Source organism: Petaurus breviceps, unplaced genomic scaffold (assembly GCF_028583685.1).
Source record: "Petaurus breviceps papuanus isolate PSGF00001 unplaced genomic scaffold, PetGlider_PUasm1.0 128, whole genome shotgun sequence".
Classification (NCBI taxonomy): domain Eukaryota; kingdom Metazoa; phylum Chordata; class Mammalia; order Diprotodontia; family Petauridae; genus Petaurus; species Petaurus breviceps.
In genome coordinates, this window is record NW_027185664.1 from 3,644,235 (window position 1) to 3,662,144 (window position 17,910).

At 39.1% G+C, this 17,910-nt stretch overlaps 1 protein-coding gene across 1 annotated transcript in view; it reads left to right on the forward strand.

Annotated features, from left to right (window-relative positions):
- The window catches only part of LOC138171530 (collagen and calcium-binding EGF domain-containing protein 1-like), a 349,937-nt gene that overhangs the window by 325,855 nt on the left and 6,172 nt on the right, over window positions 1–17,910 (forward strand). The window contains exons 5-6 of the mRNA XM_069101053.1: window positions 2,193–2,330; window positions 12,495–12,598. Coding sequence (XP_068957154.1) covers window positions 2,193–2,330; window positions 12,495–12,598 — 242 coding nt within the window. The remainder of the gene's footprint in view (window positions 1–2,192; window positions 2,331–12,494; window positions 12,599–17,910) is intronic.

Here is a 17,910-nt window from a genome sequence, read left to right on the forward strand (position 1 = left end):
AAAAGATCCAGATGTGGAATTAGAGGACCTGGGTTAACATCTTGTCTTTGTTCATTAGGATCTGTGTGACCTTGAGTGTGTAAGTCACTAAAGTTTCTTCATCTACAAAATGAGGGACTGGGTAACTTTTAAATGTCCTTTCAGTGCTAAGACTAGTATGTTGTGCTGCTACTATGGTGAACCAAGGTGTAAAATAAGCCAAGTTTCTCTCTGTAGCCAGCCCTTGTCTTGCTTGACTTTGCCTCCTTCAGGCTTGCTAGACTCTTTGGGGGCCATTCTCTTTAGAGTTAGTCTGTGGTCCTTTCCACATTTGGGAGAACTGGGTCCTGTTAGGTGCCCAATAAATTCCAAGCCTAGGACTTTAATTATTTTTCTTTTTCAGTTTTGAACCTGCTTTTCTCCACCCCACCCCCAATCCCCTTAATTCTTATAACTTTGGGAATCTACAAACCCTCGATGTTGCTTATAAAGATCAATCTGAAGCTTGTTTTCACCTGCTTCATCCTTTTTTTCTTTTTTATATCACCAATAGCTTAAAGACTCAGGCAGTGCCATGCTCAGTAGGCAGCTGGAGGCTGGAGGGTGGGTGTCAGTTTGAAATACTGGAACACTTCCAATTAGTGTCAGGCTGTGATGTCACAATGCCCCCCAGTTTGTTCATTGCAGAGGATGAAGGGCAGGCACCTAGTCAGTGAAGCTTCCATTTTCAGTGTTCTTACCACTACCTGCAGTGACTGGGAGATGGGGGAGGGGAAGAAAGGCCCTTGGCAGCACATCAAGGAAGCTCCTAGAACATGCATCAGACTTAGATGTCATTAGCTTCCTAGAGTGCACACCCAGTCTCAGTCTGTCCAACACATGTGCTCTGTCTGAAGCCCCAGTATCATTGCTTCTGTCTACTGGCACCTGGTGTTGTTTACAGACTGTGTATGTGAAACTTATTCAAGACCCCTCCCTCCCCCACCCCTCCCCTGCCACCTTCCCATGGGTTGAAAACATTTCCTTTCTCTGCATTTCAGCAGGGAGTGAATCTGTGATGTAAATAGATGACCCTGGCTTTGAAAGCCCTGCTGACTCATTTTCAAGGCTTATGAGGAGTTTGTTAGTCTAGAGGGAGGAATTTTCAGGTTTCAGGTCACTGATGGGCCAAATTTCACAGGGAGAGCACTCTGCATGGAAGTCCCAATGGTTGTCAGATCCTTTTAAGTGACAGTGATATTTCCCAGCTATGTTATTCAATCTTTTATTTTAAATTGAAAAAGACGTTCTAGGTTGACTTACCCTTAGACTCTACATCTGCAAAAGAGGGCATTAAAAAGACTTCAACTTACCAGGACATTTGAAAATAAAAATTATGCCAATTGAATTGCAAGTAATGATAGTAAGCAGATGTTGTATTTGTTTTGGCATATGTTTACTTTCAAAATATTTTCCCAATTAAACCAACTAGTAGGAGAAATTAAAATAAGTATTATTATGTAGTCCTATAGATGGAGAAATTGAGGTATGAGAGTTACATGACCAGGCTTATGTCACACAACTAACTAGCAGCAGAATCGGTCCTAGAACACACTGCTTTGGGATGTCTCCACTATGAGGGCAATTGGAACGAGTTTCTTTCGCGGATGGGTCATATGTCTAGCTTCCCACTTTATTCCCCATCAGAATGTAACACTCCTTACAGGCAAGAACTATGTCTATTTTTTCTTTGTCTTCACAGCACTTAGCACAACACCTGTCAAATTGTTGTTGTTCAGTCATTTTCAGTTGTGTCCAACTCTTCATGACCGCATTTGGGGTTTTCTTGACAAAAATACTGGAGTCCCTATGCCATTTTTTTCTCCTGCTCATTTTATAGATGAGGAACTGAGGCAAACAGGATTAAGTGACTTGCCCAGGGTCACACAGCTAGTAAGTGTCTAAAGCTGGATTTGAGCTCAGGAAGATGAGTCTTCCTGATTCCAGGCCTGGCACTCTATTCACTGTGTGATTTAGCTGCCCACCTGGCAAATAGTAAGCAAGTGAATAAATGCTTATTTACTAATTAATGATTAATTGATTATCCAAAGTCACATTGATTGATGTTGTACAAAGAATGTCATCTGGATAGAACACCCAACTCAATATAACCTACTCTATAGGAAATACATTTTCTAAAGTTCTCTACCTCTGGACATTGGGTTCAAATACAGATATTGATGAGTGCGCCACCAGCAATGAGACGCTCTGCTCACAGATCTGCGTCAATACCTTGGGCAGCTACCGTTGTGAGTGTCGGGAGGGCTATATCCGAGAAGAAGATGGGAGGACATGTACCAAAGGAGAAAAAGGTGAGCCCTGCGTGGTTGGAGATAAAGCGGAGTTCAATGTTATTTCCAGCCTCATCCTTTGAAATGAACACAGGCTCAGAGGCCTGAAATAAATTGGGAGGTATTGTCGGGCATGTTAGATGGAGAAGAAAAAGTAAGATGGAGACGTGAAAATATTCATCAAAATGGGAAACATATTTGCATAGTAGTTTAAGACTTCTAAAGTATGCTATACATTATCTCATTGGAGCCTCACAACAACCTTGTGAGATAAATGTTGCAAATAATATTAGCCTGATTTTACGGACAAGAAAACTCAGACTTTGGGAATTTAAGTGATTTGCCCAGCATCACACAACTAATAAGTGTCTGAGGCAGGATTCAAACTCAGGTCTCCTAACTTCCAGTTCAATGCTCTGTCCACTATACCAAACTACTTCTCCAAACCAGAATGTCAGGATCATAATTATTCATATAAATCTGTAGCCTCTAAGACACATTTTTACACATTGGAACAATAACTGCTTCACAGGCAGTCCTAAAGAAATTGGTAACTCCAAAAACTAAACCTTGTCCGACCCTCCTCCCATAATAGAGTGTGTGTGTGTGTGTGTGTGTGTGTGTGTGTGTTGCAGGGGGGGGAAGAAGCAGTGTTTCTGATAGTAGTGAACCAAAGGGAGAGTGAGTTGGAAAGGAAAATCTCTGATGAAAAGAGCTGGTGAAAATGATATCTACCAATACATACAGGAAGGTATCATGATAGAGTGCAAAGAGCATTGTTCAGGTTAAAGAACCTGGATTTCCACCCTGACTCTGCTTTGAGTAAGTCTCTGGACCTCTGTTTCCTTATCTGTAAAATATGGGGACTGGACTAGATGGCCTAGGTCAGAAGTCACGCCCAGTTCTAACTCAATGATCCTAGGTTTTCAGACTGGCAGATTTGGGGAAGAAATTGTACACCCGGCAGAAGGGGTGCCTCTCTTACTTCAAAGCTCACCCATAATTCAATAAAGCCTGAACATATACTTTGGTAATGATAGAGGACAGAGTGAGTGGCAGGCACGCGGCACCCTCTGAGAGGATGTGTATGCAGGAGGCCCTACTCTCCCGAAATATTAGATTAAAGTATTAAGCATTCACATATGAGGTCAGTAATACCAATCTATAACACATCTGTTATATGCAGTCCAGATGTCTGAGCTTCCCAAGGAAATGAACAGCGAGGATCTTGGATTATTTGCTTATTTAAACCTATCTTGATGTGCTGGTTGCTAAGTGTGCAAAGGTATGCAGTGTTAGGGGAAAGCACAGTGTTCGGAGAAAACTCAGATCTGGTTTGCATATTCAACTAAACTATTCAATTTGCTTCCTGATAAACTTAAAATAATGGTGTTAATTCATGTAATAAAAACATATTTATATAGTGCTTTAAAGTTTGCAGTGGTTTGCAGACATTACTACAAACCCATGAGGGAGAGCCTACAAATATTATTAATCCCCATTTTACAGATGAGAGAAATAAAGCTCAGGGTTGCTAAGAGGCTTTCTCATCACCATACAGCTAATAAACAAGGGATGGCACTCAAACCTAGGTCTTCCTAACTCCAGGTGTATCTATTATACCACACAAGTGACTAAATACTTTCTCCCCAGTGAGAAAAAAAATTGACTGCAAAATACTCTCTACCAAAAATTATTAACTCCCAGATACTAAAAGATATAAAGCAGGACCCAGAAAAGGAAGGCTATAGTGGGGCTTATAGACCACAGCATAATACAGAGGAAGGAGTGAATTTAACGGGGTCATCAGATTCCTGATCCCATCTCCACGATAATGTTTACCCATATCAAGTCTTACTCAGCAAGAGCTCACAGGGAAGAAAGCTAATCATTGGCCAGTGGAGCCTGCAGAAGGAAACCAGATGTGCTGTGTATGCTCATAAGACCCATACTCTTAAGTCTGGGTGCTGCTGTGATCTATGAGCTGAAGTCCTGGCCATCTGCTGTTCTGTATCAGTTAAATCCCCAGAAAGGGAAGGGAGCAGGACTCGATCAGGTTATCAGTGCTATGGGTTTTCCCTAAATTTACTGGGATTGGGGTGAAGGGAGAGAAGGAATCAGGTGTAAGTCACATCTGTCAGAGAGACAAAGGGGAGGTGAAGAAGGAAGGACTACCCATAGGAATTTGGGCAAACCCTGGAACATGTGCCTGAGACATCAGTGACCCAGGCAGGAGGAATGCCTCCAGAGGCCCCATACAGACACAGGGAGTATTCTGAGGGGGTAATAAGGAGATGCTGGAGGCTTAGGGAGTTGCATGCTGATGCTAATTGTACTTTAGCCTCCAGTTATCACCTTTGGTTCTTCTGAAGTCACTAGCAACTCCCTCCACCCCATAAATATCAGTCCACAGTGGGAATCTCCACAGTTTCAAGAATCATGATCATAGATTTTGCCCTGTGTGAAAGGAAGAATATCTACCAGAGCCCCTGCCATGTGGGCTGTTAGATTTTTTTTTCTCAAAAAGGTATCTTCTAGTCCAGGGATTCTTAACTTTTTTGAGTCATGGATCCATTTGGTAGTGTGGTGACACCTATTGATCTCTTCTCAAAATAATATTTTTAAAGGGATAAAATAAAATAAAGGAAAACAATTCTGTTGAAAATAGTTATAAAAAAAGTTTTTAAAGTTCCTAGACCTTAGACTAAGAACCCCTGATTTAGAAAACTAACTGACTCAAAGAACTAAAGGTACATATTGTTAATTTGGCATTGCTTCCTGGTCACCTGAGTACAAAAAGCCATATGGAGTCACAGCTCTTCTCTGATGCCTGACAGGCAGAATCCCATGGGCACCTCAGAGCCAGGGGACCTGAGGTCAGCTGAATCAATATGGTGTCTTTACTGAACATCTTTACTATTTTTTTAATTTAACTTTTTTTTTTGCTTTTTGGAGGGGGAAAGGCAGGGCAAATGGGGTTAAGTGACTTGATCAAGGTCACACAGCTAGTAAGTGTTAAGTGTCTGAGGCCAAATTTGAACTCAGGTCCTCCTGACTCCAGGGCTGGTGCTCTATTCACTGCACCACCTAGCTGCCCCTGAATATCTTTCTTAAATATCTTTCCCTTGCTATGCCTTAGAAAATCTCTTTTTATCAATTGGTAGATGAACTACAAGCACCTTATGTTGTTTCAATCTTGAACCTAGATTACCTGGTCAGCACTGGTCTGTAACAGCAGGGAAGGGGCTTTATGAATCCTCTTGTCCATTCTCCTCATTTTACAGATGAGGAAAGTGAAGCCCAGAGAGGTGAGGTGATTTCCCCATCATCACACAGGCAGTAAGGGGTTCACCTGAAATGGTGCTTATTGGAACACCGTGATTAGGTCTATGTGGGAAAGGAAGGTCCTTGTGGCTGGTGGACCTGGAACACAAACATTCCTCTGAGCATACAAATCACAGGGGAGAAAAACTGATTTCACAATTTCCTCTTATCCCCAGTAGACAGGCCCTACTTTCCATGAGCTAGGGTTAGAGATTGCAGTGATTTCTTTCCTTCCCTGAAAGATAAATGACATGAGATACTAAGATGATACTTGGGTAAGGAAGGGTTAGTGGCAGACAAGTAGAAGAGACTGGCGATTTTGCACATTTCACTAGGAGCCTAATTTCCATGTTGGAGAATGGGCTGGTTAAAAAAATAACAATATTCTAAGTGAGATGGTTTGTTTGGGGTATTTACTTTCAAATTTGCTTCAGTGTCAGAAATTCCTTTTTCTCTATTACATCATCTTTATAAGAAGATTACATCTTACTATCTTAATAAAACTGTTTATCTTAGAACTGGAAGGAACCTTGAAAGAACAAATTTTCAATCAACAAGAATTTATTAAGAGTTTAATATGTGTCAGGCACTGAACTAGAGAAAAACAAAAAATAGTTCCTATTCTCAAGAAGCTTACATCCTAATGGGGAAGATAATCCATGCATAAGTAGGTATATATGATATGCATTAAAGAGTGGGTACAAGGCATCTTTAGATGGAAAGGCACTCACAGCTGATCTAGGAGTAAGCATGTAAGTCATTATTATCTCCACTTGCTAAATAAAGTAACTCAGTTCTGTAGAGGTTAAGTGACTTGTATGAAATCAAAAAGTAAGTGTCATAAGGGGAATGGAAGCTACAATTGCACAATTAATAAATATTTATTAAGGATCTCTTAGTGCATCACCTTTTTATTTTTTTTAATTTATTTTATATTTAATTTATGGAATAAAACAAGCATTTCCATAATAGTATAATTTTTTAAAAGATGAAACTGCACATCGATTGTGTACAACTTGCTATTCCTTTTAAATATAATAAAGTTATGGAAATTTCTATTTTTTCCCCAGAGGTGCATCACTCTTCTACTATATAATGTTGCCTTATTGAGGGCACCAGACTAAGAGTCAGGAAAGCTTGTAGAGAGACAACTATCCTTAAAGTGTTGAGAGGAAAAAGAAACCAGATGGCAGAGTGAATAGGCTAGTCTTGGTGTCAGGGAGACCTGAGCTCAAGTCCTGTGCCTGACACATACTAGCTGAGTGACCAAGAGCAAGTCAATTAACTTCCCATAGTTCCAAGAAAATATCTAACAATCTAGGTTAGAGATGAGTTACCAATCTGCCTCAGTGGACTCCAGGAGAGCCCTATAGAAACAAAAGCAAGGTCTATACCCCCCCCCCCCAAAAAAAAAACATTAAGCTGATAATCCCAACTTTAAAAAAAAAAAAAAAAAAAAAAATCATTTAAGTCATTAATCTCAGCTATAAGAAATCGTTTTAGGGCTCATTAGAGTCACTAAGAAGCAGCATAGATATTCCCTCTGCTCTGGAGTAACAAATTACAGTATTTCATCACAGACTTTTTTTCTGGCTAGGAGATAATTATTATTAAATATAAACATATGTGATATGAAAGTCTTTTCTTTCCTCTTTGGTTTATTACTTCACATTACCCAGTGTCTGCAAAATTAAAGAAGGTCAAAGGAGTTTTAAATTAAATACAGCAGCAGCTGGTTATTAAGAAAGAGTAAGTGGAATGGAAAAGGGAAGAGTGACCTCAATATTGTCCTTTGATATTTCAAAGGTTACAGCCAGTTTACCTGATAAATGATAACAAATATGCCTGGACTACATAGGGCGTTGCCAAAGGCAAGATGGCCCATGGCAATGGTATTATGGTCAGTTACTCATTCTTCTCTTTGGAAACACAGAGCCAGAGACAGTTTAGCAAATGATAATATTTTGTGCAACATTTGAGAGAGAGGTAACTAATATATTGGGAGAGATGACATGAAGGGAAATGTCCTACAGCTAATTAGCTTGCCTAGTTTCCATTTTCTCCACTTTGTTTGTCTTCTGATAAAATGTTCCTGACATCTAGAATGGCTTATTATAATTCCAAGTGTCAGACATATCCCAGGCCCTCTCAGAAGTTTCCAAACCCCAGCAATTCATGGACCCAGTTTGCATGACCAATGTTGAATAATAAACTAACATACTTTGCATATTTGTGGGATTTTCCTCATGCACAATGTCGGTAACATTTTGTGCCTTTTTTTTTAAACTAAGTCTGTAAAGTGCTACTAAAAAATATCAATGTACCCTATGATAAATAGCTCACATACTCAATCCCTGAAATGCTACCGAGGGGTCAGGGCTTCATATAAAAATAGAGCTACATGCCACCATGTGGTCAGTCAGCAATATTGCACTTTCACAGAGAACAAACTTAAAGAAAATTTATCTTGAACAGGATTTTTCTCACAGAATCATCAACACAGTCTTCATTCGATGAGACTAGAAATAGACAATCTTATATTCTTAGACTGCATTTTAAAATATCATTTAAAAAACTACCTTGCATTCAATTCAATCCAATACATTAAATGCTTTTTAGTTTCAAGGCACTGTGCTAAGCAGTAAGCCCAGAGAAGATGAAGGCAAAAATTAATCAGTCCACACTCTCAAAGAGTTCACTTTCTTTGGAGAGATTACAACAAACACATAAGTAAATATAAAAGAAGGTGATTTGAACAGTGGAAAATAAGGGGGGCCAGAACAATAACTACAAAAAGGAGTTGGCAGCTAACTTAAACACTGAAGGAAGAGAAGGGTTAGATAAATTTCTGAAAGGCAGAAATAAGGAGAGAGTACATTCTGAACAAAAGCTTGTTATGGGAGCATCTAATCATCTAGTTTCATTGGAATACAGGAACAATGTGAAATAAGACTGCAAAGAGAGATTGGAGCCAGAATGTGGAGAGACTTGAACGTTAAGGCTGAGAAGTTGGTATTTTATCTTAAAGACCTCACGATTGCTATTTTTAATACTACTCTCAGAAAGTTTCACAGGCAGGTTGAATAATGTGTAGATTCTAATGGGATAGAGAAAGCATTTGATAGATTTGTATACTGGGGGAATGCAGGGGGAAGCAGGCAGCATTATTCCCCTTTAGAGTGTCAGATAATTTTTTTCTTTGAGATATTAAGCTACTAATTTCAATGGAAGATGTAATAGCATTTTCTAAATGTTTTTGTAGATTATCTATCTCAGTCAGTTTGAACACAAACAAGTGTTACATCATAGCTCTCAAGACAGGCCCCTAAGGTGAGGCAACTGTCTCAGAAAAAGCACAGCAATAAAAAAAAAATAAAGACAGAGCTGTTTCTGAAAGACCCTCTCATCAAAGATCCATTCCTTACCAGAATGCTAACCTCTTGCCTTGTGGGATTGGCACAAAGCAGCGCCATAAATCATCAAAAAATTGGTATCTTCTGCCTTACTAGTTAGTCAACTAGTGAAGAGAAACAAAACCATATCCAAGTAAATTTCTCCTGGTGAGGAGAAGAGGAGATGAGGAACCTAGAACCATTCCTGCATACTAGAGACTCATTCAAATTTTATTCTGTGAAAAATCCAAATTGCCCCAAGGTATAAGGATGAGGCAGCCTAACTAAATGTACTTCCATGGATAGCAACCCTTTCTTTTTCATGTAGGCCCACAGGGGGCTCCATTGTTTTTCCACAACTTCCCTGTGGAACTTAGCCACTTCCATACTATTGCTGGCCATGGTGCTGACTGCTTTTCTGTTACTGCTAATAACAGGATTTTATATGTACTTTGAATGGTAACATGGTTGATACTATGTCCTTGAAATGCAAAATTAGACATTTTCAGGGGAAAAGGAATACATTTTCAGAGTCAAAGACAGTGCTTTATGTATAATAGGCGTGTAATAAGTATCTTAATTGAAATAAAAGCATTTCAGCAAAACCTTAGGCTCCTACAGAGTAAGCAAGACTCACAGTTTTCTGTGATGTCATCAGATTGATGTTAGGAAAATTCTGGGACTCCTCAAATGATAATAGAAATAAGAGTGCTAGTCAGATCCACCTCTCCAGTACTACTGTAATGAAGAGATTCTGTAGATAGACACACAAATATTTATATATATTATGCTATATATGTAAATGTATATACTATATGATGCATACATGTGTTCATAGGTGTGTATGTGTGTGTGTGTGTATACACACACTTAAAAGTTCCATGGAGTGTCAAAGTCAGAAGGGTCCTCAGATGCCAACTAATCCAACCTATACCTGAATAGGATTTTCATCTTCAGTATAACTGATAAGTGATCATTTCACCTTTGTTTGCAAACTGCCTCTGATCATTTCCTGAAACAACCTTGTTGGGAAGTTTTTCCTTATGGCACAACTAAATTTGCCTCACTATATAGAACAAATCCTTCCTCCACAAGAAAATTCATTTATATGAAGGAAGCTATCATGTCTCAACTCCTTTCCTCGGCCAATTTTCTTAGACATTATAATTAAACAGCATTTGATTTCAACTGGCTTCTACTTGTTGCTTTTCTATGATATATCTCTATATTAGTTCATATAAGTCTTTCCCATGGCCCTCTGAATTCTTCATAGTCATAGTTCACAGTGATATTCTATCCCGCTGTCAGTGTGGGCTCCTTTCCCTCTTGCTTTCCCTCCCCCCCCCAACCCTGACTCCAGGCTGCCCAAAACCCATTGAGACCCCCATATTTTTTTGCCATTCTCATTATCTTCCCTTGACCCCATTAATATTATATTCTAAAACTTTGCCAGGAATTAGTCATTCTCAGTCCATTTCCCTTTTTTTTTTTGAAAATTGAGATAACACTTTCTCCTTTCCAGTACCACAGAATCATTCTCCATGATCCTCTAGAGGTCACTGACTGTGGCTCAGAAATCACAGCTGATGGTTCTAACAGTCCCTTGGGGGAGAGGTATCAAACTCACAGACCACAAACTGCCACAAACCTCAGGAGTGTGACTCAAAGAAGATTAAAATATATTTGGGAAATGCTTAACAAAATAAATAAAAAATACAATAAAATATAATGTCAATTGGTGATTTTCTGGATCAATGTGCAGCCAGCTGGAATATATTTCTATTTGACACCCCCTGCCCTATGGTATAATCCATATGGACCTGGTTTCTTAAACTTATAAAGGGCAGTTAAGAACTCTTTTACTATCTCCCTACCTTTTCTGGTTACTGACAACTTCTTTGCCATTTTGTTCCTGAAGTTAGTGCCACCCTAACCCTTTGGGTAGTCATTGCTGGTTCACTTTCCCCTACTCAAACTTTTAGGTTTTCACCAGCAGAGAGAGTATTAAGTTGTTAGGACTGAGAAGAAGTATGTCTTTGTGCACTGTTCTCCTGATACCTTGTCCACTCATTCACTTATTTGACAAGTATTTGTTGCATGCTTACAAAGTACTAGAGAGAAATTCAAGTTTAAGAAGAAGACATATTCCCTGCCTTCAAGTAATCTTGGCAAATAGACAACCACAGCATAAGAAATTCTTTTATAATGCCTGCCAAATGAGAGTGCAAATAATTGATTTAGAAAAGAGAGTGATTATTACCAGCTAAGTAATTACAAAAGAATTCATAGGGGAACTGGGATCTGATCTGGGCCTTGAGATAAGATTTTAGTAGACATAAATGAGGGAATGAGTTTTGTGTTCCTTTAGAGAATTGAGCAAAAGTATATAGGTAGAAAGTATAGGGCGTGTTACCACCTTTAAGATACAAAGGACAGATCGTGTCTCCCCTGTGACCCTTAGGTTACCATTGGTACCACCAGTGATTATTTAAAGAGTTTAGTATCTATGGAGTCCACATACTAGGTTGCTTTTAAGTCTCTTGGATGACACATGCCGGGTGACAAACTGTCCTGCCAATCACACAAGCCCACACTATCTTTTTCTTTGCCATTTACATATATTAGCAGAACACTTTCATTTGGAAACCATTTCTACCTTTGCTCACTCTCTACAAACTCTTAATTTTGATATCTTGTTTCAGTGTCAAGATGATATTTTATTGGCTGTTGGCTCTGCATTCCTGTCACTCTTAGATTCCTGTCATAGTGAAAATAATTTTATAATGAAACCCTAGAACATGGAAGGCCATACTAGTTCATGATAGGAGATGGTTTAGAACTCCTGAGGTTAGCATGGGTGTGACAATGTTCTCCATATACTTCATCAGGTTTAAGAGAGTTGTGAATATGGTTTGTGTTCCTCATATTTTCTGCTGGTTCTTTGTTCTCCAACTTGGCTTCAAGTCCCTGACATTGATGTCAGTTCCCAGTTTCAAACTGCCTCCTGTAATCTTGCCCTATCTGGAAGTGCTTGCTGATCTGCTGATCTGTAGTCAAGAAGACGAGTTTTGTGTAAAATGCACAAGAATGATGTTGGGATTTGGTTATGATTTACAATGCATGAATAATTGGCCCTTTTAGGTGAGTATAAATCATATCAGGTTTATAAGATCTGGTTTCCAGAGAGTGCTGATAAAAGGGTAGTGGCAAACAGTTTCACATCCCAAAATGGAAAGGCTCTGGGGACCCTTAAATCAAAACAGCTGGGTTCGAAATTCAGCAAGGTCTCTTTCACATCATTCCCCCCTGACCTGTGGCCCTCCCATCAGTGACTGAAGAGCTGTACAAATTGCTAACATGTATACCTTGCACGTTTCAGGGTCAGAGTAGAAGCCTGCTGATGCCTTCATGCACAAGAGGTGATTCTTTTCAGCCTTTTAGATCTAACTGAGCCAGTCTTCTTTCCCAGGACATGATGAGAAAGCAGAGAATGTGCTGAAGGCAGGAACCTGCTGTGCCACTTGTAAGGAGTTCCACCAAATGAAACAGATGGTATTACAGTTGAAACAAAAGGTATGCTCTCTGAGTCTATTTTGAAAAAGGAATTGTGGGCAATGGGTTGAAGTGGAATTGCACTTATCAAAGGAAGGCAAAAAAGTGTTTAAGGCACACACTTAGGAACCGAATTGATCTGCCAGAATGGTATTGAGCCCCCACTGAATGTAACCTAAGCTCCCTGAGGGTAGAATCTATGCATACTCTTCTCTGGAAACCCCCTCCCATTGACCAGTACTGTGCCTTATCCATGGTACAGTTGGTGCTCTATTAATGTTTGTTGAGTTTTATTTGGTACTTGGGAAAATATACAAGCTCTTGCCCTAGGAGTTCATAATAAAAACAGAAAAGCAAATAAAATTCAGTAATGAGAAAGGTTCCAGTATGAACCATTCAAAGAGAAAGTTTTCAAAGTCAAGTCCCAAAGTATTGTGCATAATATAATCACTCTGTTGGTGGTGAATGTATGTGTTTGGGCCATGTAGCACACTATAGATCAGATCAACCATCGCCATTTATGGCAGTGTATTCCCTGAGTTTGAAATGACTGCTCTTCCTGACACATGGTCGCCAGATATAACGTCCCCCACATGTGCTCTAATTTGATTTTTGAATGTGAACAATGGTTCTTCTGCTGAAGTTCATCATGAGCTTTTTAAAGTTTGGAGCTAAATAATTATAGAGGATTTTCAGCTGACAAAGGATATCCAAGTAAACCATGGAGAAGGAAAGCAAAGTTTTAGGGATGAAACTTCATCTGGGGAACACATGTGCAGGACAGCAGCCATGTTTAACAAAAAGCACGCCCAACCACAAATGGTTATAATTGGTCAATCCATTTTATGGTATTGCCACACAAGCCTGACAAGAGATCATTTCAGAAAGTAAATCATTACACTATGTCTGATATACTGGGAATTTACCTTGTAAACCCAGCTCATTGTAACACCCCTTGAGAAAATACAGAACTTTACATGGAGAAACCAATCAATCAACGTTTGTTTAATGATGAGTAAGTGAATACAGCTTTTTTAAAATGCCATTTCTGAGGTCTGCTAACCTAATATTGCAAATGAGTAATAAAGTACATGGGTTTAATCTGCTTTTGACAAAATTCTAGTTTGTCTGATTGATCTTACTATGGATCCTTAGTACAGCAAAAGAGTACATAGAAAGCTTTTCACCTTGAGATCAAAAGGGTAAATAAAGGTATATTTTTTTCCCAAGCTTAGCAAACAGTCATGGCTTTACAGCTACTTAGCTATGTGATCTTGGACAAGTCACTTTTAAAATAATAGATATTTCATTGGCTAGATTTTTCCTGATAGAACCAACCCTCCACCATCCCTTAAAAAAGGTTTTTGGTTGTTGTTATTGAAAAGAGAAAAAAATCAACAAAACTAATCAATATATTATTTTAAAAACCTGACATCATATGCAGTACTCCATCAATATTGGCCCCCTCGCTTCAGCAAAGGGGCGTCTGTGTATTTGTAGGTGGATGTGCATTGGGGTGTCTTCTCTCTTCTTTGAGGCCAAGCCCATTCTTTATAATGTCACATTTTTTGTTTCATGGTAGTGCTTTTCATTTACATTATTGTAGTCATTGTGTATGTTCTTTTCCTGGCTCTACTTTTCCTGCTTTTGCCTACTTGATTTTTCAACAGTTAATGTAAATCTTTCCTTATTTCTTTGTATTCATCGTATTCATAATTTCTCTTATTACAATAATATTCCATGATATTCACTTGCCATAATTTGTTTAGCCATTCCCCAACTGATGGTCATCTTGTTTCTATGTTTAACCTCTCTGGGCCTCAGTTTTGTCATCTATCAAATGAGGGTCTTGAACTATGAATGAATGAAAAGCATTTATTAAGTACTTTCTGAATGTAGGTCATTGTGCTCAGATTTTTGGAAATACAGATTGAAAAGCAAGGCAGTCCCTGCTGTCAAGAAGTTCACATTCTAATGGTGGAAACAGCACATATAGTTTTCAGCTGCAAATGAGATGAAAAGGTCCTCAGGATGCAACAGCAAAGCAGATTCTAATACAGTCTTCTTTAATGTTATTTCCCCTTATATTCATATCTCTTTCTGAGCTTGAACCACTTGATAGTACCAAGGACTTTTGTATCCAAACCTTTCTTTTCTGGGTCTTCAGTAAGTGTGGTGGCTAAGGAGGCAGGGGTCATAGCACCCATGGGAGCAGTTGCCAGGTTTTGTTCCTTAGTACTCTGAGGGCAGGTTTTGATTGAGGTGATAGTGTTGAATTGACTCACCTGGAATAGGCTGCCTTTAATCACTCCTTCAAGATGTATTGCTGCTTCAGCTAGCTTGGTCCACCTGTCTCTGACAGTTGTTAATGGAGATGACTTGCTCCTACTCCCCAGGGCTTGCTTCCTGGGATGATGGCTGTGTGGGCTGGACTGGAAGGAAGCTAGTATGACCAGGAAAGTGCGGCCCTTCCTGGGGCTCTTGGCCATACATGACAGAAGTTGGCAGTCAGTAGTCAGTGTGCAGTGACAGGGAAAATGGACCCCTTCTCCAAAATGATTTTACCCCTCAATCTAGCTCAGGGGTTCTTAAACCATTTTTGTATTGTGGGGCTCTAAGAAAATTTATGGACATCTTCTTAGAATAATGGGGATTTTAAAAATTAATAATTGAGGGGCAGCCAGGTGGCACAGTGAATAGAGCACTGGCCCTGAAGTCAGGAGTGCCTAAGTTCAAACTAGCCTTGTGACCTTGGGCAAGTTACTTAACCCCAATAGCCCAGTCTTCCTCCCTCCAAAAAGCAAAAAATAAAAGTAAATTAATAACTGAGAACATACTCAATTTAAGTTAGAGTTTGATAAAAATCAAGATGTATTTTTTTTCCCATCTAAGTTCATGGCCCCTTTGAAATTTCTCCATGACCTTAGTCCATATACTGCATGTTAAGAACTCTTGATCCAGATTGAGAGATTCCTTTTGACTCTAAAGTTTCATTAATTCATGAAAATTTCTTAAGACCTTCTAGGTCCTGGGGTGCTACCTTTTGACTGAGTCCAAGTTTTGCAGAACAAACCCTTTTATTAAAGGGATTTGTTCTGTGAAGTTTGGATTTAGCCAAAGAGCCATACTTAAGGACCTAGAGAGCCAAATGTGGCCTCGAGGCTGCAGGTTCCTCATCCCTAGAATCCCTGCCATCCTAAAACATGCAATCTGATAAAATAAAAAGACCAAAACACACGTAACTTTATTATGGAATATCAAATGTAAAGTAGATCAGAAATCTTTAGAACAAAATGCTTTGTCCTGGCTGAAACTTGAAATGCATCATCTAGGAAAGCTGTCATCTCATGGTGACACTTCTAATGCAGGAAGTAATAAGGAGTTAAGGGTTGTGGTTTGTCAGGAGAATTGAGTATGAATAAACATAAGCCTTCTCTTCCCCTTTGCAGGGAAGGAAAGGTGATTTATGTTCATTTTGAGTTGTCACAATGGGATAATCAGATCAGTTATTTTGGACTTTCTGTATTCCAACAAGAAAAGTTAAATTTGTCTTGAACTTTAATAAAAATGTAATGTTTACAAAAAGAAACAGAAACCACCAAAATGCAATGTGTGGAGTTAGAAAGGAAATCTTGGTTAATGGTCCCTAATGGGAATTTCAGCCATCACTTAAATAAACAAAGTTGATGATAGAAACAGTTTCCCTGGCTTAATCCATCAGTTTGCTGAATATTGGTATGCACTAGCCAGTTGATGGACTTCAGCAGTGGTAGGTAGGCTTTTAAATATCTAACTAGAAGTAAAACAAGGAGTATGAAATTTTTGAGGGAAGGCAAACATGGGGGTGGCTAGGTGGCACAGTGAGTAAAGCGCCAGCCCCAGAGTCAGGAGGACCCAAGTTCAGTTCCGGCCTCAGACATTTAACACACACACACACAGACACACACACACACATAACTAGCCGTGTAACCTTGGGCAAGTTGCTTAACCCCAATTGCCCTCCAAAAGGCAAAAAAAAAAGTTTAAACACTACACAAGTGCTTTATGAACTTTATTTATTTTCTGAAGAGAGCTCATGTTGTTCCCTGCCATTGTAATGGACACCGAGATATAACGGGACAGCTAGGCCAATTATAATTTGATTAGGAGTGTTTATTAACCGGCCGGGACTGCCTCTCAGACCGAAAAACAGCATCGAGCTTTCTGTTAGACATAATTTTATAGACAATGTGATTGCTGGCAACAGAATATGTTTCTAAGGGGTTAACCTTGTTTCCATTGAGGTGAAGCTTTCTCAGTATTATTCTTGTTGAGGCCAAACATTCTCAGTATTATTCTTATTGAAACAAAGCCTTAGTATTATTTCTACTGAAACAAAACAGATCTGAATCTGTGGGAATCTGTGGCATGTTTTTAGCAACACAGGTGAAACATTTCTTTACTATTGGAGCCTATTAGGTGGTTTCCAAGGAACCCAGTAGGGGTCCCCTCTAGCAGGTTTAAGGGGGCTCTAATGTATAATTTCTGGTGGGCACTTCACCATCGCATCAATTCAATTCAGCAAACACCCTGTTAAGCACCAACTATGTGTAAGATATTATACTAGCCTCTGGGGATAAAATGACAATAATTTTACAATCTCTTCCCTCAAGGAGCTTATGTTTTACTGGAGGGGGATACAGCATGTATACTTACAAGTAAATACATGATATACATTATAAATCATATACTATCATATATATTATATGATTTGTTTTATGTAATATATAATAAAAATAGTGCCACAGATTAATTATTCTAATTAGTAATATTCACTGCTTGAATTAATTTCTCACATCAGCCATAGGAGGAAACAGGACCCTAAAGAAATAAGTTACAAAATAGGTGAGCTGTGATGAAATATGGTAAGGAGGAGGGCGTCCAGAGCATGGGGTACTAGCTCATCCAATGGAATATAAGTATGGAGGGAACTCTATGGATAGAAAGCATTGAGAGTTTTCAGGTTAAGAGTGAAAGGAAGGAAGGATACTACAAAGTAAAGGAAAAGTATGATTTTACAAATAAATATCATTCGCTTCACAATTTTACCAAAGGTTATTACTGAGTGTTCAGATGTTACTCTAAGCCTCATCATAGGTCCTGGTCCCAGAGAGAATTAGGTTCTATCAGCTAACCAAAGAGAATAAGTCCCAGAAATCCAGGCCTTTTCCAAAAAGATTTTGGTTCTAGTCTAACTCCACCACTAATTCTGGTGACCTTTGGCTGTGTGGTGGTGAGTAAGTCACTCCATCTCTCTTGTTACACAATTTTATCACTAATTAAAATGAAGAAGT